Genomic DNA, 24,982 nt, shown 5'->3' with positions numbered 1-24,982 from the left:
CAACAACAGCAACTGCGATTGAAAGTAGCAGCATATGAAATGACAAGAAAAAATTGCTGAAAATATATTTGAATCGAATGAATGCAAACAAAATAAGCACTCATATACATACATATATTCACATACACATACACATGCACATACACATACACATGCGAGTAAATGCAGAGGTCCTGCTTCAGACACCCACCAGCAAAGCCGCCGACACACCCCTAGCTTGTCGCCGTCCCTCTCCGACCGTCTGCATCCAAACTTGGCATCGAACACCGCATGTCGGGCTGTCAGCGCATTGCACACACGTGATCGATCTTTGGCGATGGCTGCGAGTACGCGACGTTGGCAAGCAGGGGGAGGGGAAGGCGGCGACGAATTCACACTGCCCTACATATTTTTGGAACCATGCGAAACACTATTCTAGTTGGCTTTTTCCAATGTTTCCACAAACATTTTCCCATTTAGTTCAGCAATCTGTCTTGTCTCCTCTGTACTTGTAGATCCACTTTATCTCTAAAATAACAAACCCCTGGTCGAATTTCAAAAGTGCTCCAGTTTTTGAAGCAAACCCTAAAAACTTTGCAAAGTGGAAGATAATTGTAAAGGAAAAGGACAGATAAGAAATAGATTTGCTGAAAATGTGGCATTTCAACTCGTTTTGTAGCAAACAATCGCATTAAATATATTCTAAATATATATACATAAATTATGAATAAATAAATTGAATTTTTTTGAACTTTGCACATATTTCAGCCATTTGTTTGTATTCATATATCCATAGGAATTTCTCGTTTTCACTTTTTTTTGTGTGTGAAAATTAAAAATTAAAATACCGTGGAGCTCAAATTTCTGGTATGCTTTTTATTTGCAATAAAATATCTTTCTGAAAAGTAGGATAAGCAGGTAAGACAGCAGGACAGCTGCTAAAGTAACCCCCAAACATTTCTATAATTGCTACAAGAACGCATCTATCCGCTATTTTGTACCAATGTGTTCTACGTCAGCACCTGCTTCTCACTTCGAACTAATCATATAAACTGGACACCTACGCACTGTGTTTGGTTTCACAATTTCTTCGAGTCCGGTATTTGCAAATAGAAGTTTCAATATTTCGGGTCCACATTTCCGAAGCAACACACAACATCCAAAGTGGCTTTTACAATGCCTATGGACTTATGATTATGAGCTTCATTGAGTTCTTGTATAACTAGTGAGTTTTTTTTTCCTTCAATTCATTTGGTGACCCCGAACGCACGGCTCAATGGTGCATGACCAGTCCGGTACCGAAATATAAAACGGAAATACCATGTGTTCAAAAGATTTTGGTAGACATGGCATTAGTTCGTGCTTTTGACAGAGTGACCAAAATTTGGGCCGTAGTCTATGGTTAGACGTTGACAGATGAGTGGATAGTGACAGAGGCACTACTACATCTATAGTCTTTGGACTTTTATTGCATGTCCGTTGGGGTGAAAGAAGGCTCTCGAAGTCCTCATGTGCTCTTGCTATTAATTTTCCAGCGCTCATGAACCTCAAAGGCTAAGAACTGCAGCATCACAAAAAAAAATCCTGATTGATGGCGGCTGTTAGCCAGTGTGATTAAAGGTTTTTTTATTTTTGGAACAGGCAGTGCGCATTCCCAAAATGGCGTCGCGATTTCTATTTTTTTTTTTTTCTGGGCGTTTCAGGCGGCGAAGCAGTTGAAAAACACGCTCAGGTGTCTTTTGGCCTAAGTTTTCGTGCAAAAGTTTGCACAGCACAAACATCAAATGTTTCGCATCCGTGTGTGTATGCGTGTGTGCTTTTGTTGTTGTTTTTTTTTTCTGTTTGTTGATATATAGTATGTGTATGTGTGTTGATTTTTTTTTTGCCTGCCGCTTCTCATGTTGGCTGTTGGCTTGTTTGCTTGCTTGTTTGCCAGCTTGTTTGTTTGAGTTGCTGTTAGAATTATTTTTTCCACTAACGCAAAGCCGCGCCGCACACACACACACACACACACATACACACAGACACATGGTAGTTGCATGGCCAACGTCCTGCCTTGTTCTTGACACACGCACACACGTACACGTACATATGGCAAAGCAAACAAGCATAGATTTAATGCAGCAGAGTTCCATGCGCTTTGTTGTCTGTTTGGCCATTCCAAAGAAGCAAACGATAGGAAACTGCAGAACTGCAGACCCAGCCCTTTTGTCCACCGACTGCTAAGGCTGCAGAGGCTATCTTTCGTTAAAACTCAATGCCAGTGCCTCTAACGCAACCTCGTAGCACCGATGCACATACACATCGAGGCATGCATTGTATATATGTACTATACATATATATATATATATATATGTATAAGTGTATTTGTATGGGAAAAACACGAGTAATTAGTTCCTGGAAAATGGCGTGCTTCACAAAAGTCATGCGATTCGTAGTTACCAGCGAGAAGAGATGCTAGTGATGGCTTTTTGATAATTAAATGACAAATTTGTAATCAAACATACCAAAGTTTCCCTAGGAAGGCGTGGAAATAATGAAAATTAATGTAAAAGTATTTCTACCTTAAAAATCCCATTTTAATAAACACCAGGCCTTGAGCTTAACATGGTTGCATTCTAAAACCTATCCCCAACTAAACGTATCGAAAATGTTCAGATGTAGCAGCTTTTCGAAGCACTCTCAATAGATTAACAATTGGCATTCTGGGAATAGTTACCAGATATACTGTACATGACTTAATATTTCAAAAAATCGTGTTTTTTTTTAAACTTGACAATTTTTTAATTAAAATTAACAAAGCTTTTAATTTTCATATAAGACGAAATATACACAAAACCCATTCGGTTTTCCGTAATATTCGTAATATGCGCGCACTGTATACGTACTATTCACACCTTAGCATTATTTCTAGAACTGATCATCTTATGGAAGTGATCTTAAGACTTCCAATATGTCAAAAGTTCAATGGCTTCTATGATATCTATATTAAGAACGGGTTGCCATACACACATACATACAGACTCACAGAATGCATACAAGTCTAGAGCTCATAGCTCTTATGAAGACATCCATCGGAAGAAACTCCGATTTTAGAGAACTGAAGCAGAGAGAGATTTTATGCTCCGCTTACAGTTTTCTGATGTTCCTTATATTTATGTATTTCAAGAGCATATTAATAGTTTTGATAAGTTTCACAATTAGTTGTTTAAACAATCGCGATAGGGGTTTACTTTAGTGGATTCTGGGAACATTCTGCGATCATTATACTTCAAATTCAAGTCACTTGAAGTATGAACGGTTGGTCTGAGTTTCAAAGCTCCGCTATCTAAAAAGTGTGGAATATCCATATCCTACCCATAGGGGATAGCCATTTAAGATTATTTTAGTAATAGGACTGCTGGCGTTGGCAAGGGCTCGAGCTATAGTGTGAAGGCTTAGCATATACATACATAAGTAGTAGACGATCTAGACTAACTTTTTGAATGGAAAATTGTACTCGCAATTTTGGCAACTTCTATCACACAAAGCGAACAAATGTGGAAAAACCGCGAAAACTGGAAAAACAATTTCACTCAACTGGAATTGCACAAGTCCGGGAAAAAAAAGATTCACAGGGGCCACATAACAGCTGATCGCATTCACAATGAGTCGCAATTACAGCTTGGGCTTAAAGTTTAAACCTAAAAAGGGCAGGAGGCGCTGCGTCGATTTATGATTGCATACTTTCGGGCTCAAATTATATTTAAAATGCAATCTCCTGTTGATCAAAACTGCACAACAGACCAACAAATAGGTCGCTTTTTTGCGCAATTCTACAAGAAAAGAGGGTCGTCAGGACGCACAGATAAGAAGAAAAATGCAGAGGGGATCTTAAAAAGCATATATGGAGGTATCCCTAATTTAAGCCTAGACTTTAAGGACTTCGAAAACTATAAATACCGCTGCAGGAAGTGTTCCTGTGGAGCAGAGTTTTTAACCCAAATAACAAGTAGCATTTTTTGGTCTTAAGAATAAATTATTTAATACATTTTTGTTTTGAAATAAGTAAACAAAATTAATATATTCAATGCTATTTGAACTCTTTATTGAACAAGATTAGGAGCAATTACAAATGCAAGCTTTGTAATAGAACATGTGTATCTGAACCGCAATATCTGAACAGTTGACAGATTGTTTCGCGTGCTGTCGGAAAAAAGAAGCTCCTGTAGCCTGTTGGGCGTTCCATAAATACAACAATGACTGTACAATAAATAAATACCTGAATAGCAATAAAAACCATATACATATATCGCATCGAACAGCCGTCAGCGATTTATTAATTTACTGTGCAACGTTTCAAACTGACTGACAGACTGACTCACTGACTGGCTTTCTGGCTGACTGGTTGGCAATGAGTTTCAATTTCGCTGCTTGTGAATTGTCTGATCAGGCATCTAGTATGCATGGCACACATTGCAACTACAATATTGCCAGTAGCATGGAGACGAAACCAGACAACTGTCAAGGAAACACTTTAACAACTCTATTCGTTGTCACTCTGACGCTCTTGTCAACTTTTTATTGCATCCTGGCTGCTTGCATAGCCAACAATGTTGCCAAAATGTCTTACAACTCAATGTCAATTGTCAGCATCAGTGCATTCAGTGCATGCAGTGCCCAGCACTCGAACTTGGAGAGCTCCCGCTGTGTGCCTAAGGCGCACCAGCCACGCCCCCAACACATGGGCGCGCTTACAAATGGCCAGACACAGAGCCAGAAGCAGACAGGAGGACGGTTGGGTTGGTAGGAAGGCAAGCACTCCACATTTTAGTCCGTTTTGGTTACACTTTTACTCTTGATTCGATTCAAGCATTTGCCGAAGGCGGCCACGACTACAGGTGAAAGATATAAACTTAATTGTGTAAATTGGGTTAAAAAACTTTGACACATGTGCGGGTTAAACAAATTGATGTGTGAAGAAGCTACCAACGATGTGGACATAGCCTCCGATGCCGTTCATTGACTTGACTGGCAAAGAAGGATGAAAGTTATTCCTCCTGCTCCTGGAGCAGAGTGTTCTGGGGCTGCTGGTGGTGTTGTGTTGATACTGAGATTGGGACTGGGAATGGGACTGGGAGTGGGACTGGGAGTGGAAGTGGGAATGAGCCGTGGCAAAAGTTTCACACACGTCTCGCAGCCCAGTCAACCATTCACCCATCCAGGCCATCGAGTCAGCTCGGGGCCCACAACTCGCCCCTTTGTGCCGTTGTAATGCAATTTTATTTCATTTCATTGAAAGAAAAGTTTTCTCTTCGAATTCTTTTACTTCAGCCTTCACCTCCTCCTCTTTCTCTCTTGCCGCTAACAGCAACGCTTTCTCTCTATACGTGCGCTACTTACATGTAAGTATAGTATGTGTATGTATGTATGTACATATGTATGTATGTATGTATGTATGTATGTATGTATGTATGTATGTATGTATGTATGTGTGGCAGTACAAAGACAAATTTGCTTTACACCGGCAAATTGCACGTCGCCGAACATTCCTCGTTTCTGTTCATGCCCCAGCGCCCCCGCGCCCACTCTTAGCCAATATATGCAAATCTTTGATGTAAGTAATAATTTCCTTCCCCAGTTCAAAACTTCGGATTGTAAATTATGAACGTGCGATAATTTCACTCCAGTCTGCCACAAAGTTCAAACGCGATGACGACACTGATTTCAAACTTGAAGCACAAATGCCACCCACGAGTACAACGGAGGGAGCAACATAGTATTTCCTTAGTCGATAAACGAGTAATCAACCTCTTCCAGCGCGCTATTGCACCTATGTACATATGTCCATACATACATACATATCTATATGATATACATACATACTATGGTCAACAAATTTTAGGTCGAACAATGCTTTTTATACCCTGTACCCGAAGGGTAAAAAGGGTATATTAGGCTTGTGCAAAGTATGTAACATGCAGAAGGAAGCATCTTCGACCCCATAAAGTATATATATTCTGAATAAGCATGAAGAGAGAAATCGATCTAGACATGTCCGTCCGTCCGTCCGTCTGTCCGTCTGTCCGTCCGTCTGGATGAACGCAAGGATCTCAGAAACTATAAAAGCTAGAATAACCAAAGTTGGCATCCAGATTCTCCTAGGTCCGAGAAAGGACGAGGTTATTTTATTTTTGGAATTTCCCCCCCCCCCCCCCCCCCCCCCCCCCCCCCCCTTTCCCCGCTACAGAATTTCGTCAATAGCGTCCACATTTCAAATGCTACCTAAACCAAACTTTGCACACATAATTTATTTATAACTATCTACTGTTGTTTAAAATTTTATTCAATTCTGTCAATTCTAATTCTAATTAAAAGTTATTAGCGAAACAAATTCTCGCTAGTACAAACCCCCCCCCCCCCCCCCCCAAACTGCAGCAACAAGTTCGCTCTTCTTCTTCCTCTTTTTGCTGCTGCTATGGGCGCATATAACTCAGTGACGGAAGTTTCAGGGTATTACACTGTCGGGCTTGCTCGACTGTAGCGTTCTCTCTTGTTTTACACTAATCATTTGTGCTTACGACCGCTTCGTTCGAAAACAATTTGGTTAAATAACCTCACTCTATTTTAAACAACTATGTACATACATACATGAATATACCAAATTCTTTTTTAACACGGTATTTTTTTTACACGATTTTGATATCACACGGTTTGAAAATTAAAAATTGCATTCACATATATTTCTTAAGAGATAAGGAACCAACCAACCACTTATTTTTGCATATGATCAATGTCTTTTTTTACACAGTTGTTCCAAGTACACCTAATTCTGTTTTTACACGGTATATTAGTTAATCTACCGTGTAAAAACAGAATTAGGTGTACTTGGTTTCGATGCGAATTTCCTTAAAATGTAGTAACATTTCGCTCCGTTACTGGGCTTAATCGAAAATGCAGAGGCCTTCCATTGCCTCATGGCATACAAGTAGAACGGTCGTCATATTTCTCGCATTTGCTCCCCCAGCACTTGCCCCCCGCACCCGGCGACCGCACTTTTGTTTCATCTCGGAAATCTGGCAGTGAAATGTCTATGTCAAAGCAATTGCCATCTGCTTAGAGCTGCACACATGCATCGACGTGGTTTATAAAACACACGACCAGGGCGTAAAAACCGCAGCGCTTCATGCGCTGAGCACGCCTCGGCTTTTGCAACAAATACCCCGCCGCCGCCGCCCCCGCTGCAGTCTCCACCTCCTTCACCCCCTTCACCACCACGACAATCCACCCAATGCACATTTTACAAGCTGTCCAGGCAAAAAATTTTGCAATTTGAAACAAGCCGCAAGCACTCAGTGTACAAGGCTTAGAAGGGCCATGAAGTGGTTGCATGGCAGCCCATCTAGGGTTGGGAGTCGATCGGGGGAACGGGCGAACGGGCGAACCAGCCACCCACCCAGCCGGCCAGTCGACCTCCCGTCCGCGTGCCTAGCATGCATCGCATGCCCGTGGACATTTTCGCACTCGCATAACTTCGACAGCATTTTTCAGCATTACAATTAACTGGCCGGGACCAACAGAGCCCGCAACTCGCGGCCAACAACAGCAGCAGCGGCCTAACACGGTCGGATCGGGGCTGGGCTGCAACAAACAGACGACCACAGCTGCCATCGCCACCGACCACTGCAATGAGTGCGGCCTCTACGTGTTTATATACTTACATGCTACACATACATACATATATATGTATGTACATTTGTATGGGTGTATGCATTTGCGGGGGTGTGACTGTTTGTGCGAGCCAATGATTGCAAATGTCTACGTGTACACTCAAAAAAACAGCATCGCAACACGATCTAAGCTCTGAAAAATTTAATTACTTGTATTTTAGAGATAAATTTCACTACAAAAACAATCAGCCCTTTCCCCTGCTCAGTGAAAAGCGCATCAAATAAACAGGCTGTTCGATTTTGGCAAACAGGAGTTATTATTCATCAATAGATGATATAATTTTTTTTATTTTTAGACGACTCGTTTAGGAACTCTTTTTCAATTTCTGGATCTCATAACATTTCCTAATTTAAATATTGCCATCAAAATATAATATTTAAACAGGGACTGACATTTTTGTAAATAGAAACTAAAATAAAGATGGGCCTGGGCGCGAAGGCAGAGGCCTTTTTTTAGGTTCCTATGGTATAAGACGAGGCTCATCGATAAAAACGAGCACCGAGAACTTTTCAACAATTATAGCTGGAGACACCAAACTTGGTACGATGCTTGTCTTTTCCATATACAGTGAACGTTTTTTACAAACCATTCAAGTATATTATATTTAAATATGACTGATAAGACCGATCTCCCTTAAGTAGTACAACTTTTTTGCTTATTAAGATACATATCTTGGCCACATTTGGTATTTAAAAGTCTTGTTTAATTTCTCTTAGTCTAAACGTTTCTGCTCTCACATCAATAATAATCGATATACTATAACATAAAGAAAACTTCAAAAATCGCATACAAGACCTAACAATTAAAATTAATTAAACAATTTTTTTTTTTACTTTCAAGGTCGACTTTTTATAAAAGAGGAAATGCACGTATTCTCTTAAGATGAGTAGTAAAAAATAATGATATATACAAAAATATGTCAAAATAAATATCTCACTAAAAGCTCAAAAGCTGTTCCTGAGCTCAATTGGTAAGAAGAGAAGCTGGTTAGTTCCTTATATATTAGGATTTAAAATTAAAAATTGAAATATGATTAATATAAGAAAGTCTCAACTTAAAAGATAAGAAAGCCTACAAAAAAGCTGTACAATAACGTCTATAAATGCCCCCGACACGTTGGGGGAATTTTATTTGTCAGTTGGCCAGCTATGCCCCGATTCACAGCCATATGTGGTCAGAGACATTATAGACCTGACAATCTAAACAAATAGTATGTAGAAGAGGAAAATTAATTCTACTTAGGAGCTAATTAGAAAAAGTAAGGAGTAGAAAGAGACAGAGGTAAAGAGGGAGAGAAAGGAAGAGGAAGAGAAAGGGGAAGAGAGAAACAGGGAAAGAGAAAGATGGAACAAGAAAAATAAAAGGAGAAAGAGGGAAATCTCCAACCCGGTGGGGGAAAGTTTTAAGCCAGTCCGGCCAGCTATAATGAATGATTGCAACCCAGTTCAGGTTCAGTCACGGAGAATTATTTCAGATTTTTCCGAGTGCATGGTGTGTTGGTATTTTTCCACTTTACGCTCCACACAAAAACAATAAGCCGCTCAGAGCGTCACATCAACTTTCCTAATGTAGCGGCCAGGAGCAGCCTCAATTGGGCTGAAAAGCACTTTTAGAAATATGCATGAAAAATATTATGAAAAAAAGGACTAAGCGCTCCTCAAACAACAACAAAAAAATACAGAAATTAAAATTGCAGTTGCAATTTCAAACTTCGAGTGATGCTTAAATACAAAACGTAAATTCAGCCCAATGCGAGCATGGGGGTCAACTGATGTGAGAAAGACGTTGGGCACGGGTCCTGTCATTTGCTGCTGCCGAGCAGGACAAGGACACCGGAGTATTCAAAAGCTAAAGCAGGTGTGTACGGTGCCGTACTCAGAAATGTTCGTGTGGATGGCCGTAGGCGGCTTAATAGTGCCAATGTTAGCATGTCATTCCACAAGGACATCTCTTGGATGTACTGGACCCTCTTTGAGTTCAAAGCATTGAGCATTTGTATCGTGATTTCAGATAAACAATTCAATGGTACAGTAAAAAGCCTATTGATGGCCGAAGCTCAAAGACCTTTGAAAGTAGCACGTGGCCGAAAACAGTGACCATTAGAACTAAGAATATTGTACGCATTTTACTGAAAACATTACACCTCGCAGTCTAAAACTCGGTAGTTACAAGTGAAATCAAATTTAATTGAAAACAAGCTCAACTCTTTGAATCATCCGTGAATCCTTTCACACGCTTTCCAGCACTGAACGATGTCTCGGATTCGATTATAAACCAGCACAGGGCTGCCAATTCGGGTTTTCCCCGTCAAATCGGTCTGTTAAAATCATATTGTAGGAACAAATTGCGTTGTTATTTGTAGAGGTGCGAATGCATTCTAGGGATGTAGTAAGTCGAAGGAAAAACAACAATGTTGATGTGCATCGATGTCTCTTTATAAAAAATCGATGCATGGTCGATGCATCGCAAAAAAAACATGTATGCATCGCTGTTTTAAAAAATTAAAGAAGCTAATATTAGGGAGAAAATCAACAGAGAGGTTTGAAATAAAAAATGTTTATATATCAAGAGAGACTGTCATAGTATTTTACTTAATGTTGTCAATCAATAAAGTACTCCTAATATTGACTTCTGATGAACTTGTATGGCTTACAGAAAGAAACTGATTAAAAACAATGACGCGTTGCAGCTACGCCTTAAAAGGCATGATTAAAATCTAAAATTTATATTACAAAATACACATTTTAATGAAAACATCAAATAATTTATAATACAAATATACCTTCTTCCGTAAACCAAACAACAAAGAAATGTGACCGCCCAACAAAACATACACAATGTTCGATGTTTGGACAAACATCGATGGATCGACGATGCATCGTTAGTAAAAAAAAACGATCGGAAAACATCGCTGCATCGTGGTAAAAACATCGTTGATGCTCATACATCAATGTTTTTTTAAATCCCTAATGCATTCATGCCGAAAGAATACAAAAATACCGAAATGCAGCTTTTTTCCCTCTAAAAAGTTGGCAGCCCTGCATCTGTCGACCGCCATTAAGGTGTCGAAGCTCAAGTCTACACGTGCTCTTTCGTGGAAAACCGTGGCGAACCGAGCACCGGGAAAAGTTGTTCAGAACTAAATAAATATGACTTATCAATTATATCGCTGCAGCACTCTTGGCATCACATTGCGGGAGACTCTAGACGATCTTTTGCAGGTATGCTTTAGAAATGTACACTCACAACAGGTGCAATGCAAGAATACTTTTAAGCGTAAAACCATAATTATAGGCTGGCGAAGTTACAGCGGATTTGGCTTTAAAAGTGATGCAACAATTCGATAAGAGCATCAATACTGTCATCGGCCAAGAGACAAAAACGCGAATCAAATTCAAGGCCGGCAGACTGGAGACCTATCAATTTTGCGACGATGTCTGGACTTTCGTCCTCAGCGACGTGGACTTCCACATGGGCAAGCAAGTCGTAAACGTCGACAGAATCAAAATTGTGGCTTGCGATGGCAAGCCTTCTAAGGATACCTAATTTTATGATCAAGGACGCGCATGCGCAGCGACAAACATTCTACAATGAGGATGTATAACACTTTTCATGTCTTTGTTCGGAACTATGCATTTTAAAAGTAGTGTATAATTAAGTTATCCGATTTCTAATTATTTGTACAAATTGAAAAGGACCTAAAGCTATGGCTAATAGAACAGCGATGTTAGTCAGGCGTTTATGAACGCTGTAGTTTCAAAGGAACCTGAAATACATAAGTAATTTTTGACTTCCAGGGATTCTTCATACCCTTTTAGATAGAAGGTAGACTCAGATGACTCGTCTGTACGTAATATAATAATATACATATATATTTTTTTATTTATTTATGGACAAAAAGAGCTGTGGATGTGAGAAAAATAAATCAACACAATTCAGAACTTATACTAGATGAAACTAAAGAAAAACAAAGCCTTTAGAAATAACAAAAATGTCTAATGACGAATCCGACTCGGTGGGGGAATTTTATTTGCCAAACGGCCAGCTATGCCCCGATTCACAGCAGAGATTAGTCAGATACATTGTTAGACCTAACAAAAATGAAAAGGAGGAGAGAAAAAATATAAAAATTTAATATAAGTTCACATCCAAATGTTATAAGCGACGTTATAGATCTGACAAAAAATAGTAAGTAGAGGAGAAAACTAAATTCTAATTAAGAGCTAATAACAATATTTAAGGAACAAAAAGAGATAAAGAAAAATTTTATTGAGAGTCCAGCAAGCTTTTATGCAAATTTGACAATTTTAGAAGATGAGCCAAAGTAAGGTAATATGGATAAGCCTATTTATAGAGAGAGTTCTGTCCTAAATTTCTGGCACGAAATGATGTTTTCCATGTTCCTTTCCCAGATGTAGTCAAGAGTTTCTCAACAACTCTCCCAATGGCTCATTAGGGCATGAAAATGGTAGTCCAGCTGGCCCATTGGAATCGTCTTTAATACCACTTTCAACAGTAAATTCAGGACTTACATTTCTTCCATCCCCAGCCTCCGGGTTGCACCCCGAGAATTATTTCTTTTTTTGGCATTGCAATTCGTAAAGCTTCATTAGACGCAGGCAACTGGAGTCACAGCATTGGACAGCCTATATTGGTGTTTTACATAACCACACACACACTCTTAAACACATGTGTGTGCATGTCCTAGTTAGGACATGTGCGTGGCGGGGTCGCCACACCTTGGGCTCAGGCATCTGCTCCAGCTCTGGCTCCGGCAGTCACTGCTGCGCTCGAAGCTATTTTAAGCGAAAGTGAAGAAACGTGATTGAAATTTTATCTTTGGCAAAAAATCGAAGAAATATTTTGCTTCTGCTGTGGCTGCTGCTTGAGCCATTTTTTTTTCTTTCTTTTTTTTTTTTTGGTTCGCTTTGCTTTTGCGACTCCTGATGCTTCTCTACTTCACTGCTGCCAAGCTACTGTCCAGGAGCTAGCCCCATGCACACATACTCGCACATACATACAAGTATATTCGGATGTTTCCAGCACTCGCACAATTTTACATGCACGTAGGCGTCGTACAATGGGCGAACTTTGAATCGCAGCCTGACAAAATCAAAACTATTCTCGCTTAAGCGAACAGTAACAGTAACTGGCATCGTGTAGGTTTCATCTTATATTCAAATAAAAACGTTATTACTTAAGATTCTGCTTCATCTTTGCGTTCATACAGAGAGACAGCTGTATCGAATCAGCGAATTTGTCTGTTAACTCTCAGGTACAGGGCTGAAATATACAGAATGTGAATCAAATCTCCCTAAAGGGTCACTTAGGCTGATCATAGGTCATAAGTATATTAAAACCAGGCTTCTGAAAAAAGATTTTAAAAAATATAGCTTCTGAAAACGTCAATACTTTTTAATAATTAAAACTTTAAGGATTGAAAAATGAAATTAAAAAATATCGAACCCGACTCAGCTTTTCCCCGATTCACAGCAGAGAGAAGTCAGAGACATTAAAAGACCTAACGAAAAAGAAATGGAGATGAAGAAATAGCAATAAAAAATAAAAAAGAATAATGATGCTATTCAAATTCAAATACATACTTGCCATTGCAGTTCAAGTTAATATTTGTGTTTCAAGTCCCAACCAATAGCCAAAAATAAGAAAAGAAATAAGAGCCTTTTTCATTTTAAAATGCAAATTCTGTCACAAGAGGTAGAAGATAGTCATTTAAAAGAACACTCTAGTTTTTGTTTTAAATGAAAATACTGCGGATGTAAAATGGTGGACTCTGCAAAGTATTAATTTTAATAAAAGAGAACGAAGTATGATGAGATAAAAGTAACAAATTTAAATACTTAAATATTAAAAGACAAAATATAATTAAAAGCTAAAATGTGGAGAACCACTGACCCATTGAGGGAAGGTTTATTAGCCAGCCCGGCAAGCTATGCCCATTACTCCAAATTTCGATGACTGTCAATATTAATCTGGGCTGTATATTGGAAATAATGGAATAGTAAAAAAGAAAATACAATTTTGAGAATGCATTTGGATATTTAAGCAATTAGAATCTCCGTCTAGACCATGGTAGAGTATTGTTTGGTCCTTCCAATTCCTCACTGGTGTCTTTAGCGTTGGCGTTAACCGTTACGCCACCATCAGCCGTCTTTGGTTGCCATTTGGCTCGATGCTCTGTGCTATTCTGACTCTCCGGCTCCGGCTCTGGCTCTGGTGCTGATATTTGCATTGAAATGTTGAGTAATTGGAAAACCAATCTGAAGCATCTGCACTTGTTTTGCATACACTTTTGGCCTGACAGACGCGACGCGACGCAACTCAACGCGCATTCGCCTCGATTTTTCAAACCGAAATCGACACACGCACACACATATATATCTATACATATATATGTACTATTCTATATACATATGTATATGGAGGGCAAGGCATGCCCATGCTGCAATGTCCTCCCACCATCGAAAGCCCGACCGGCAGGTACATTCGTTACCGCCATCGGCGCTGCTGCTAAAAATAAATTGTTTTTAAATAGCTCACATCGCTCGCACTCTGGCACTGGCGTTTACCCTTCGTCCTGTAGGATAACAGCAGCAGGAGAGCAACAGCAATAACAGCAGCAACAACAAGAAAATTGAACAATGAACGCGTTTCCTGTGTTGCTTCCTGATTCCTGAACTTATTTGTTTTCAATTTTATTATGTATTTTTTCTCCATCTTCCTCTTCTTCTCATACCCTTCGAAACGAAGCGTTTGATTTTGCCATTAACGTTTGTAACCCATAAGGCGACACCTCGCTTAGTAGTACACCTAATTCTGTTTTTACACGGTAGCTTGGTTCCAGAAACAACCGTGTAAAGGACATTGTTCATATGCACAAATATGTGCTTGGTTCCTTATCACTAAATAAATATATATGCAATTTTTTATTTTCACACCGTGTGATATCAAAATCGTGTAAAAAGAAGACCGTGTAAAAACAGAATTAGGTGTATATTGATCAAATAATATGCTTTTGTAAACTTGTTACTTATTTAATTCAAACTTCTTTTGAAAAAGAGACTCAATGACACCTTATTCAATCAAATACATAATCTGAAAACATAGTTTTTAAAAAGTATAGGAATAATATATATTTTATATTTCCATGTTAGCTGTTTTCGAATTTTTGGCTTTGTCATTGGCAAGGTTGGCAAATCTGAAAAGTGGTTTATTAATCGTATTTTTAAAAAATATAGGAATACTATATACTATATTTCCATGTTTGTTTTGCGTATAAATGTTAGCTGATTCGAATTTTTTGCAGGGTATATGGCTTTGTCATTGGCACGGTTCTTTGCTGGTTCTTCGTTTCGTGTCAAGGCACCCACGACCTGGCAGGGAAGCGATTTATGCATCGCCAATTATTGAAGTCATCACAATTTTGTCGCGACTACAAGACAGACTGGATAAGTTGCCTATTACGTAGCAGACTATTAAGGCGGGTGGTACACGAATTCAAAGTAGTGTCAATATCAGAAAACCAGCTAGTCGATGCGAAGATTCTTAAAACTAGTACGTATCATATTACAAAAAAGAAGTTACAGTATAAGTAGAGGTCGTATGTCTATAGGTTGTATCATATGTAGTATCAAGATGCAGCCTTTTGGACACAGAAAAGAAAGTTTCTTTATTTTAGATTATCTGCCAAACTCAATTTATTCGTCTCATACAATTTTGAAGATTTTTCCAGGCCTACTCCTCAAATAGGTCCCTTAACTATGTCGACCGCGTGCACGATTTTTCTGCAATTCACTTGGCTTATTGGTAGCAACGAAGTATTGGTATTTGGTCCATTTATATTGCTCATCGCGGCGGCTGCTGGTCACGTGGCAGACAGCGCGGTCGACCGTAAGGAAAACTGGTGCTAACCATGCCGCATGGCTGTCCGGGCGTTCTAGGTGCTCCAATGCCGTCGCAGCCACTGCTGCTGGCAGGCGGTTGATCATGGGGCTGCTGACAGCCTTGTTGACGTGTCTGGCCCTGTTGACGGGTCTGCTGATGTGTCCGCTGGTCGCGCGTCTGCTGGCAAGGATCCTGATTACGCGTCTTCTGTCTAGGCGAGCGTTGCGTTGCGGTGTTGTTGCGTTGTTGCGCCCGTGGCTCTGGCTGAGACGAGTTCACAAGCTCGTCGAAGGGCGCATAATTCTCCATGGAGCTAAAACCGTGGAATGTCGTATTATCGCCAGCATTATTATTGTAGCCAGTCTGCTGTGTTGATTCGAATGAGGGACCAAAGGTCGGCGGGGTTATATTTGTAAGATATGGGTTGCTCGATTGTGCGCCCGAAGCCCCACTTACTCCTGTGCTCTCGAATTGAGGACTAGACATGTCCTCTAGGCGCTGACTATCTGGAATCGGCGTGGTATATACACGCGTTACAGATGTCACGGAAGTCTTCACAGTTATTTCTTCGACTTCGCCTACTAGGTTGCCATTGCCAGGGGCTCCTCCGTTGTCGGGCATGTTGCCATCGGATGCTTGTTTGGCGATGCGCCGAGTAACTGTCTGCTCTGATGTCACATGATGCACAGAAGCAGGCGTCTTGGTCTCGGCGCTGCCATCAAGCGCCGGATCAGTTGCATTTTCAATGCACACTCCTTGAGAAGTTTGGTTGGCGAATGGTCCTTCTGCCGAAGGCATGGCTGTATCATTGCGTGAATTGCAAGGAGCTGGAGGCTGGGCGGAGTAGTAGCACGGGGGACCAATGTCCGCGGCCTTCTGCCCAGCCGAATACTGTGGAGCCTGAGGGGTCTGGTAGCAACACATTGATGGTGGTGTAACATCGTCCAAGCATTCGTTCGATTCCTCCGGTGAATAATAATTTTCGTTGCTCAAGCCCGATCGAGGGTCACACGATTGACGGGAAGGTGGCATTTGGGATCGGGAAAACGAAGATGGATTCTTTTCGGGCTCATCACAAACACAGCGATGAGCCACACTCGGCAGAGTGGTGCCAAATGATGGTGCCGAAACATCGCACAGATTCTCACTCGGCATCGAGAGTCCGCGCTGATCTCGACCTCTAGCCATAGACGACGGAGCGGACATCTCATTTAAATCGTCGCTTGGCATGCCCAGCTGATGTCTGCTCGGTGGATGTGAGATTTTTGTACTTGGCGGCATGCTGGCGGCTTGGTCCCATGGTTGACTGCGTGACACGCAACGCGTATTCGTATTCTCATGAGAGCTGTCAAACGAGGGTTGGCTTACGTCAGCCAGATACTCGTTGCGAGAATTATGCATATTATTTGGAGGGCAGGGACTACCTCCGTACTGCTGGCCTGGGTTCCCTCGACCAAATCCACTACTGTACCCATACGATGGAGCGCTAACATCCGCAAGACGTTCCGACGGGTATGACATATTTTGACCCCGTCCAGTTGCTGACTGCTCCGGTCTTCCGTATCCCATATTTTGAGCTCCAAATGAAGGCATGGCTTCTGTGTTCTCCGGAGCGCATGTGCAGGGAGAACCGCAATCAAGTGGCGGTGCGCTCACGTTGTCTAGACGCTCAGATGGGTACGATACATTGGGACCACGTCGCGCCACGGACCGTGGTTCATCATCAAAAGCGCTGAACATAGGCATCGATACATTAGCCAACTGCTCGGACTGTCCATGTGCTCCCGATGTATCGCCAAAAGATGGCGCCGAAATGTCCCCAATGTTCTGTTGACTTGGTATGCACGGAAAACTTTGTCCACGCCGCAAAGTTGTTGTATTAGCGGATCTGTTAGCTTGGGAGCAATGTAGTGGAGGCATGGAGACATCTGACAAATAATCGCTTTGCTTGGTAGCCACATTTTTGGATTGTGAACAGTTCCGAGCGAAGCTAGGCGCACTAGTATCCTCCAGAAAATCGCTTTGATGCAGTTGGCTGGGCTCCGACCGCGGTCGGCGTAGGTTGCTTTTGCTTCTATAGCTCGACGTTTTAGTGGTGACGAGACAGTCCTCATTCATCGTCCTCCTTGTTGTATCAAAGGGCGGTGCCGATACATCACACAGTTGCTCTCTGGGAAAGGACTGCTGCGCCGCACTGCGTCCACTCTCGCTCTGATATCTTTGTTGTTTCGGGGCTTGTCGTGTGGAGGAACTGCAGACGTCTTCGAACGAAGGCATGGAAACATCTTCCAAGCACTCATTAGGAGCGTTAGATGCAAATGTTGGTGCCGACTCATCGCACAACTGTTGCGTTGGCAGAGTTCGTTGCATTTGGGATCTGTTAGGCTCTTGTGTGTTGCTATACCCAAAAGAGGGCGCACTCTCCTCATCTAAGCATTCATTAGGAAAAGACACTTGAGCCCGTCCATACGATTCGCTAACTCCACCATAAGAAGGCATAGACACATCCTGTAAGCACTCGTCGGGCATTTGATTGTACTGAGGACCGCTGGATTCAAATGAAGGTGCAGACTCATTACACAATTGCTGGGATGGCAGCGTTTGCTGCCTTCTGGATCTGGCAACATCCTGCGGCATACTGCGTGCAAAAGCCGGGGCGCTCACATCGTCCAAGCATTCAGAAGGTTGGGACATTTGGGTCTGTCCATAAGCAGAAGTGCCAGAAGCCCCGCCATATGAGGGCATGGTCATATCCTCCAAGCACTCATTCGGCATTTGATTGTACTGAGGACCGGTGGATGCAAACGATGGTGCAGACTCATCGCCCAATTGCTGCGATGGCAGCGTTTGCTGCCTTCTGGATCTGCCAGCATCCTGCGGCATACTGCGTGCGAAAGATGGAGCGCTGACATTTTCCAAACATTCACAGGGTTGGGACATTTGTGCCTGTCCATAAGAAGCACCAGAAACACCGCCATATGAAGGCATGGACACATCCTGTAAACACTCGTCGGGCAAATCATTGTACTGCGGGCTGGTGGATCCATATGAAGGTGCAGATTCATCGGACAATTGCTGCCTTCTCGACCTGCCAGAATTCTGTGGCATACTGCGCGCAAAAGATGGGGCGCTCACATCTTCTAAACATTCAAATGGTTGGGACATTTGGGTCTGTCCGTAAGCAGAAACACCGCCATATGAAGGCATGGTCATGTCCTCTAGGCACTCATTTGGCATTTGTTTGTACTGAGGACCGGTGGATCCGAATGAAGGCGCAGACTCATTGCACAATTGCTGCGATGGGAATGACTGTTGTTTTCTGGATCTGCCAGAATTCTGCGGCATACTGCGCGCAAAAGATGGGGCGCTCACATCAGCCAAACATTCAGAAGGTTGCGACGTTTGGGTCTGTCCATAAGAAGCGCCAGACACACCTCCATATGAAGGCATCGTCATATCGTCTAAGCACTCATTCGGCATTTGGTTATACTTTGGACCGGTAGATGCAAACGAGGGTGCAGACTCATCGCACAATTGCTGCGATGGCAACGATCTTTGCCTTTGGAATCTGCTAGTATTCTGTGAAACGCAGCGTCCGAAAGAAGGGGCGCTAACATCATCCAAGCGCTCGTTAGGCAGTGTCGAGTTGGCATATGAAGGCATTTCACGATCGAAGCAACCTGGAGTATTTCCAGCACGCTTGGAGCTAGCGAATGAGGGAGCTGATGTATCACAGATGTTTTGGGATGGACCATTTCTGCGCTGCTGACGCCGAGGACTCCTAGCTCGGCTTCTTGAAGCACCGGATACATCTGAACACTCATTACGCATCGTCCCACGACCGGAGCTGCCGAAGGACGGTGCTGATATATCAGCGATATTTTGACACGGTCCTCTACTAGGCATACTGCGGGCGTAGGATGGAGTACTCACATTCTCTAAGCACTTACTTGTATTTCTAGAAGGTGCTCGTTGTCTTGGTGAAGCCGACATACTGCGATAAGAGGGCATGGACACATCTTCCAGGCATTCATTTGGCATTCTCGAACGTACGCTGTTGTCAAACGAAGGCGGTGTCTGCTCGCATACGGGACGAGAAGGCAGCGACCGCCCCCGGCGTTGTGATGTAGATCCTCGTGGCATACTCCTGCCAAAGGATGGTGCACTAACATTATTGGGACATGCAGAAGCTGCACTTGATTGTCGACGCCCTCCAGAGGCACCAGAACAATTATCAATCGACGACCTAGTAAGGCTTTCCACAAACTTATGTAGATCGCAAGTGTTCCGCCTATTTGCAGATTTCTGCTGTGTCGGGCCTCTACCTCTTGAAGCGGTTGATACATCGTTGCAGTATGAGGGCATGGTTACATTATCTAGCAACTCAGCAGCCACTTGACCGCGGCTGGAGTTGCCGAAGGAGGGCGCAGATATGTCACAGATATTCTGTGAAGGCAGCGATCTATTCTGGTATCTTTGAGGAGCTCCCCTTGACTGGCTGCGTCCGAAAGACGGCGCACTCACATTATTTAGGCATTCACTAGGATATGATTGCGGCCTGGAAACACCGCCTGAGTTCCCAAACGAAGGCATGGTGTTGTTTTCCAAGCATTCAGAAGCCCTTGTACCGCGTCTGGAACTTGCAAAGGAAGGCTCGGAGATGTCGCAAATATTCTGGGTCGGTAAAGATCTATTCGGGCGACTTGGGGATGTACTTCTCGACACATAAGGCATAGCCGAGCATCTTCTGGATGAGCCAGATACGTTTGCAAAAGACGGCATGGTTACATTATCAAGGAATTCGCTTCGCCCTGCATTATCATTTGGTGTTGGGCATTTATTTTGCAAAGGCATTTGTCTATTTAAATTTCTGGAAGCTGTGGTCCGAAAACCTGCCGATGAATTTCTATACGAAGGCATGCTTACATCTTCCAAGCACTCATAGGGCATAGACGTGGGTCCGGGTCTAGCATATGAGGGTGATGATGTATCGCATCTATTTTGTGGAAGTGGAGTTCTTTGTTGACGCCCCAAAGCTCCGCGGTTCGACATGCTGCGCCCAAATGATGGCGCACTGACATCGTCTAAGCACTCACTGGGTAGACTGCGTTGTGGTTGCCGTCGAGAAACACCAGACACTTGTCCCATTGATGGCATTGTCACGTCATCTAGACACTGGGACGGCATTGCAGACCGCCCACTGCTGCCAAACGAAGGTGTGGACACGTCACAGAGGTTTTCAGATGGCATCGATCTTTGCTGGCAGGCAGCGTTTCTACCCCTGTTCCTGGGAGTGCCCGTCATGTTGTTGTACGAGGGCATAGTTACATTTTCTAGGCACTCCTGAGTCATTGTTCCACGTCCTGAGCTACCAAACGATGGCGCTGATATATCAGCGATATTCTGCGATCTACACTGTCGGCTTGGGGTTCCTCCGCGTGACATACTGCGACCAAAAGTTGGCGCACTCACATTATCTAAGCACTCACTGGGCATGCTAGGTCGGGCTTGCCTTCTCGGGATGCTCGATGGCTTCCCAAATGAGGGCATTGTCTTGTTACACATGGCCTCACTGGCCATCATGGGCCGACGACTTGAACTGGCCAATGGGGACGCAATGTTACTGCAATTATTCTGGGCGGGAAATGATCTCTGCTGTGCTCTAGTTGGCGGTCGATTGCGACCGAACGACGAACTATTTTCCACATCTAAGCCGCAGATCGAGGGCATCGTAACATCATCAATAAACTCTTCGTTCCCATTATTAGGGCACATTGAGTGTACAGCCAGATTACACACATTATCACTGGCATTACGCCTTTCCATCGCTTGTAGGTCTGCCGTGTTTCCGAAGGATGGTGCACTCACATCTGCGAGACACTCGCTGGGCAGTCCTTGCGGCGCGATGCGTGTGCTCATGGCCGGCGGCAACGAAGCATCTTGAAATGAGGGCATTGTTATTTCATTGAGATTTTCCGCATTCGAGCATTGTGGCACCGAAAAGTTGAGACGTCTTGGTGGATCACCGCGTGAACGCCCCGCCCCCATGGCAGGTGTACAATCCATGGACTGTGCACCCATATCCGAGCCATTTAGAAAAGAAGGCGGCTCCACATCGGCCAGTTGTTGTTGATCACGAGGCGGATTGGATACAGTGCTCGTCTCTTCCACGTGACTAGTGACATTGCCGCAGTTGTCCCGACATGTGACTACCTTGCGCCTAGAAGTGTGGACCTCGCCATTCTGCACCCCAGATGATTCCACAATAGTTTCACGCAAGCAATCGCTCTCCCCATTCACTGTTGTTGTTGTCACCTTTTGGGCGTTGCACAGCTCGTCCGTGTCAATTGGCAATGCGTTGGCGCGCATATTAGACGAGGCTTGGCTCACTTCGGATGGCAAGATCTTATCGCCGCGAGCAATGCGCTCCCGCAATTCATCAAATCGCTGCATAATATCCCGATAAACACTATCCACGTAGCTGGAGGCCTCCTCTCCAGTCACTCCAGCCTCTTCAGCACACTGACTAGCCGTTTGATACATGGCTGGTGGGGACTCATCCCCCAGATAACAATCTGCCCTTCTTGACGACGATGGCGGCATGTCCGGCAGCTGTTGTTGTTGTTGTTGTTGAGGGGTGCACGGGCACATCGAGGGTGGCGAGACATCGGCCAGATTTTCGTCACACGTGCCAGACATGTGAGATGGCATGCTCATTTGAAAGCCAGGCGTTGAGACGTCCTCCAAACACTCTTCGGGAAGATCGCTCAGATTGGGCGCGGCTGGAGCTCCATATCCCGGTCGACACGGCTGACCCTGACGAAAACTGTCCATGGTGGCAGCATCGGTTTCATCTAGGAGTTTGAAAGCAATGCATAGTTCCGCCATGTCTCGTGTCTCCTGAACTCTACTCTATGTACTCTACTCACATGTCATGTCCCGAAACATTTGCGGATGCTGCCACTGTTCGTTGCCGGTCAGTCCAAACTCGGCGGGATCGTATTGTGGCACACATGAGCCACTGAAGCCGGGACGCATATGCTCCGGCGTACTGGCCAAGTCACGGCCTTGCTGATTCGACGGATTGCGTGGCGGAGTGCACTGCACATTCGTTACGGTTCTATTTGCAGAGAGAGTGGATGGTGGATTAACTCGCTTAGTTATCCAACATTGAGAATTAAACAGACAGACCCTATGCGATGCACCCATCCTCAAGTATATGCTATATATGAAAAAAAAAGAGTGCACCTATGCGTCTGTTTGCTGCTCAATGGGTTTTAATGCAGACACTCACCTGGAAACGTGTTCGATGGACAACTGTTGTGGCTGCTGCTGCGACTGCGACGGCTGGCATGCATTGTTGTTGTTGCTACTGTGGAAGGAAGATAGCGAAAGTCTAAAAGAGAATGAAGCTGAGTAAGCAGAGAAGCAGGCCCACAAACCCATAGATATGGCCAAAAGAGCATTTGTTCTAAGGTATCCAGCCACCTAGTATGTGGAGGCGTCAGTCACTCGAATTCTAAGTTAGTAATGCTCTTTGCCATGGACAGGTATGAGTGTGTTTGAATATTTGTCAAAGGCTCTGTTAGTCCTGAAGCAGTCTTTGATTCAACTTACCCCATTATTATTGGTGGCAAAATGTTTGTAAATATTGCTGCTCTTCAACTGTGGATGGCGAAGGAGCGCGACGGTCGTCTGTTTAGTTTTCAGCCTGAAAAAAGCCCACAAGCCTAAATAAAAGTGTATTCCATACGAAGCGCTTCTGACGAGCAGAAAATTTAGACTGAATATGACATTGAGGCGAAATTCGATGCCTGCTGGCATTCGACGACTCAATTGAATGAATGAATGAATGAATGCGTGAGTGAGTGAGTGAAGGAAGATAAAAAGACGCTCATTTCTATTGTTCGATGACAAGTGACATTAATGACGACACACATTGACGCAATGAGTTGTCAGTTGCAGTCAAAAGGATATTGTTGCGCATAAATGTTGATTTTATTCCAATTAAGCAATTACGCATCTGATTTATCAAGGCGCACTATAGACATACATACATACTTATTTTTGAGAAGCAACACAATCCCAGCATTTACTCTCGTGCAGTCACATCCCAGTCCCATAATGCAATTAGCAGGTACATAGTTTTAATTTATAGTTTTCTTCAACCTCATCGGCTTTTGATTACGAGCACGGCTGAAGGCAGCTTAGGCTTTCCTTCTGCCTTTGCCTTTGCCTTTGGCTTGGCCGCAGAAGTTCTTGTCGCAGTCGTCACGCGAAACCGCTTTCATTTCCGCCCACACACAATTGCATCATTAGCGATGCAATCTCCGTTACTTAACGTAACCGCAACATGCCGGAAATGAAATCCGAGGCTAGATGCCACCAGTGCCGCCAGAGCCGCCATTCCCGCCGCTCAGCTTCTGCGGCGCAACAAGCAAAAGCCACAAGCAATCCAAGCGAGCAAGAAGCGAGCAGAGACGAGCCCGCTCCAATTTTCACGTCCCGTCGGCCGTTTCAATGGCGAGAAACGGTGAACGACACGACAAGTGGGATGGCGGAGACGGAGACGGCGATGACGATGGCGTTGGTGTTGGCGCTGGTGGCACAAAAAACATCTAGAGAAGGAAATATGACGTCGCTGTTAGCATCAACAGCAGCAGCATCCTCTACGTCTTGCGTGCCTTGTGGCACAGTCAGGAGACGAGAACAGGAACGAGTCTCCAGCCAGTCGGAGTTTCAGCACCATGGAATACAGAAGATGGACTAGTCCTAAAAAAAACATCGTTTTCTTTTAAAATATTTGCATAATACATATCATATTGTAGGAAATATAAATACCGAAATATTTACAGCTAAACATCGCTTATTTCTAAAATCATACGAAATATAAATTGAAAATTATTTACATTTAAACATCGCTTATTTCTATAATATTTTCATAATACATATCATATTGCACGAAATATAAATACTAAAATATTTACATTTAAACATAGCTTATTTCTAAAATATTTGAATATAATATTGTAGGAAATATAAATTGAAAATTATTTACATTTAAACATCGTTTACTTCTAAAATATTTGCATAATACATATCATATTGTAGGAAATATAAATACTAAAATATTTACATTTAAACATAGCTTATTTCTAAAATATTTGAATATAATATTGTAGGAAATATAAATTGAAAATTATTTACATTTAAACATCGTTTACTTTTAAAATATTTCCATAATACATATCATATTGCACGAAATATAAATACTAAAATATTTACATTTAAACATAGCTTATTTCTAAAATATTTGAATATAATATTGTAGGAAATATAAATTGAAAATTATTTACATTTAAACATCGTTTACTTCTAAAATATTTGCATA

General features: G+C 42.8%; 2 protein-coding genes across 2 annotated transcripts; one reads left to right on the top strand and one right to left on the bottom strand.

The window, feature by feature from the left end:
• The first annotated feature begins 10,838 nt into the window (after window positions 1-10,838).
• Window positions 10,839-11,235, top strand: LOC115629921 (transcription initiation factor IIA subunit 2-like). The gene is made up of 2 exons (XM_030526526.1): window positions 10,839-10,910; window positions 10,984-11,235. Exons 1-2 carry the CDS (start codon window positions 10,839-10,841, stop codon window positions 11,233-11,235), a joined length of 324 nt encoding a protein of 107 aa, XP_030382386.1.
• Window positions 11,236-15,396: 4,161 nt separating this feature from the next.
• Window positions 15,397-23,870, bottom strand: LOC115629920 (serine/arginine repetitive matrix protein 2). The gene is made up of 7 exons (XM_030526524.1): window positions 23,649-23,870; window positions 23,209-23,302; window positions 22,886-22,963; window positions 22,521-22,711; window positions 22,235-22,445; window positions 21,982-22,072; window positions 15,397-21,834 (listed from the first exon to the last, which is right to left on the bottom strand). Exons 2-7 carry the CDS (start codon window positions 23,211-23,213, stop codon window positions 15,553-15,555), a joined length of 6,858 nt encoding a protein of 2,285 aa, XP_030382384.1. The 5' UTR covers window positions 23,214-23,302; window positions 23,649-23,870; the 3' UTR covers window positions 15,397-15,552.
• Window positions 23,871-24,982: the final 1,112 nt, after the last annotated feature.

Source organism: Scaptodrosophila lebanonensis, unplaced genomic scaffold (genome assembly GCF_003285725.1).
Source record: "Scaptodrosophila lebanonensis strain 11010-0011.00,11010-0021.00 unplaced genomic scaffold, SlebRS2 tig00000171-arrow-arrow-pilon, whole genome shotgun sequence".
In the NCBI taxonomy this organism is placed as follows: Eukaryota; Metazoa; Arthropoda; class Insecta; order Diptera; family Drosophilidae; genus Scaptodrosophila; species Scaptodrosophila lebanonensis.
This window is presented reverse-complemented; position numbering and strand designations above follow the sequence as displayed.

Coding starts and splice junctions, on each gene's coding strand:
- LOC115629920 (XM_030526524.1), bottom strand. Junction 22,712..22,885: donor TCCATCGAACACGTTTCCAG/GTGAGTGTCTGC, acceptor CTCTGCAAATAG/AACCGTAACGAATGTGCAGT. Junction 21,835..21,981: donor ATAAGATCTTGCCATCCGAA/GTGAGCCAAGCC, acceptor TCTGGGGTGCAG/AATGGCGAGGTCCACACTTC.
- LOC115629921 (XM_030526526.1), top strand. CDS start 10,839: ATGACTTATCAATTATATCGCTGCAGCACTCTTGGCATCACATTGCGG. Junction 10,911..10,983: donor CTCTAGACGATCTTTTGCAG/GTATGCTTTAGA, acceptor CCATAATTATAG/GCTGGCGAAGTTACAGCGGA.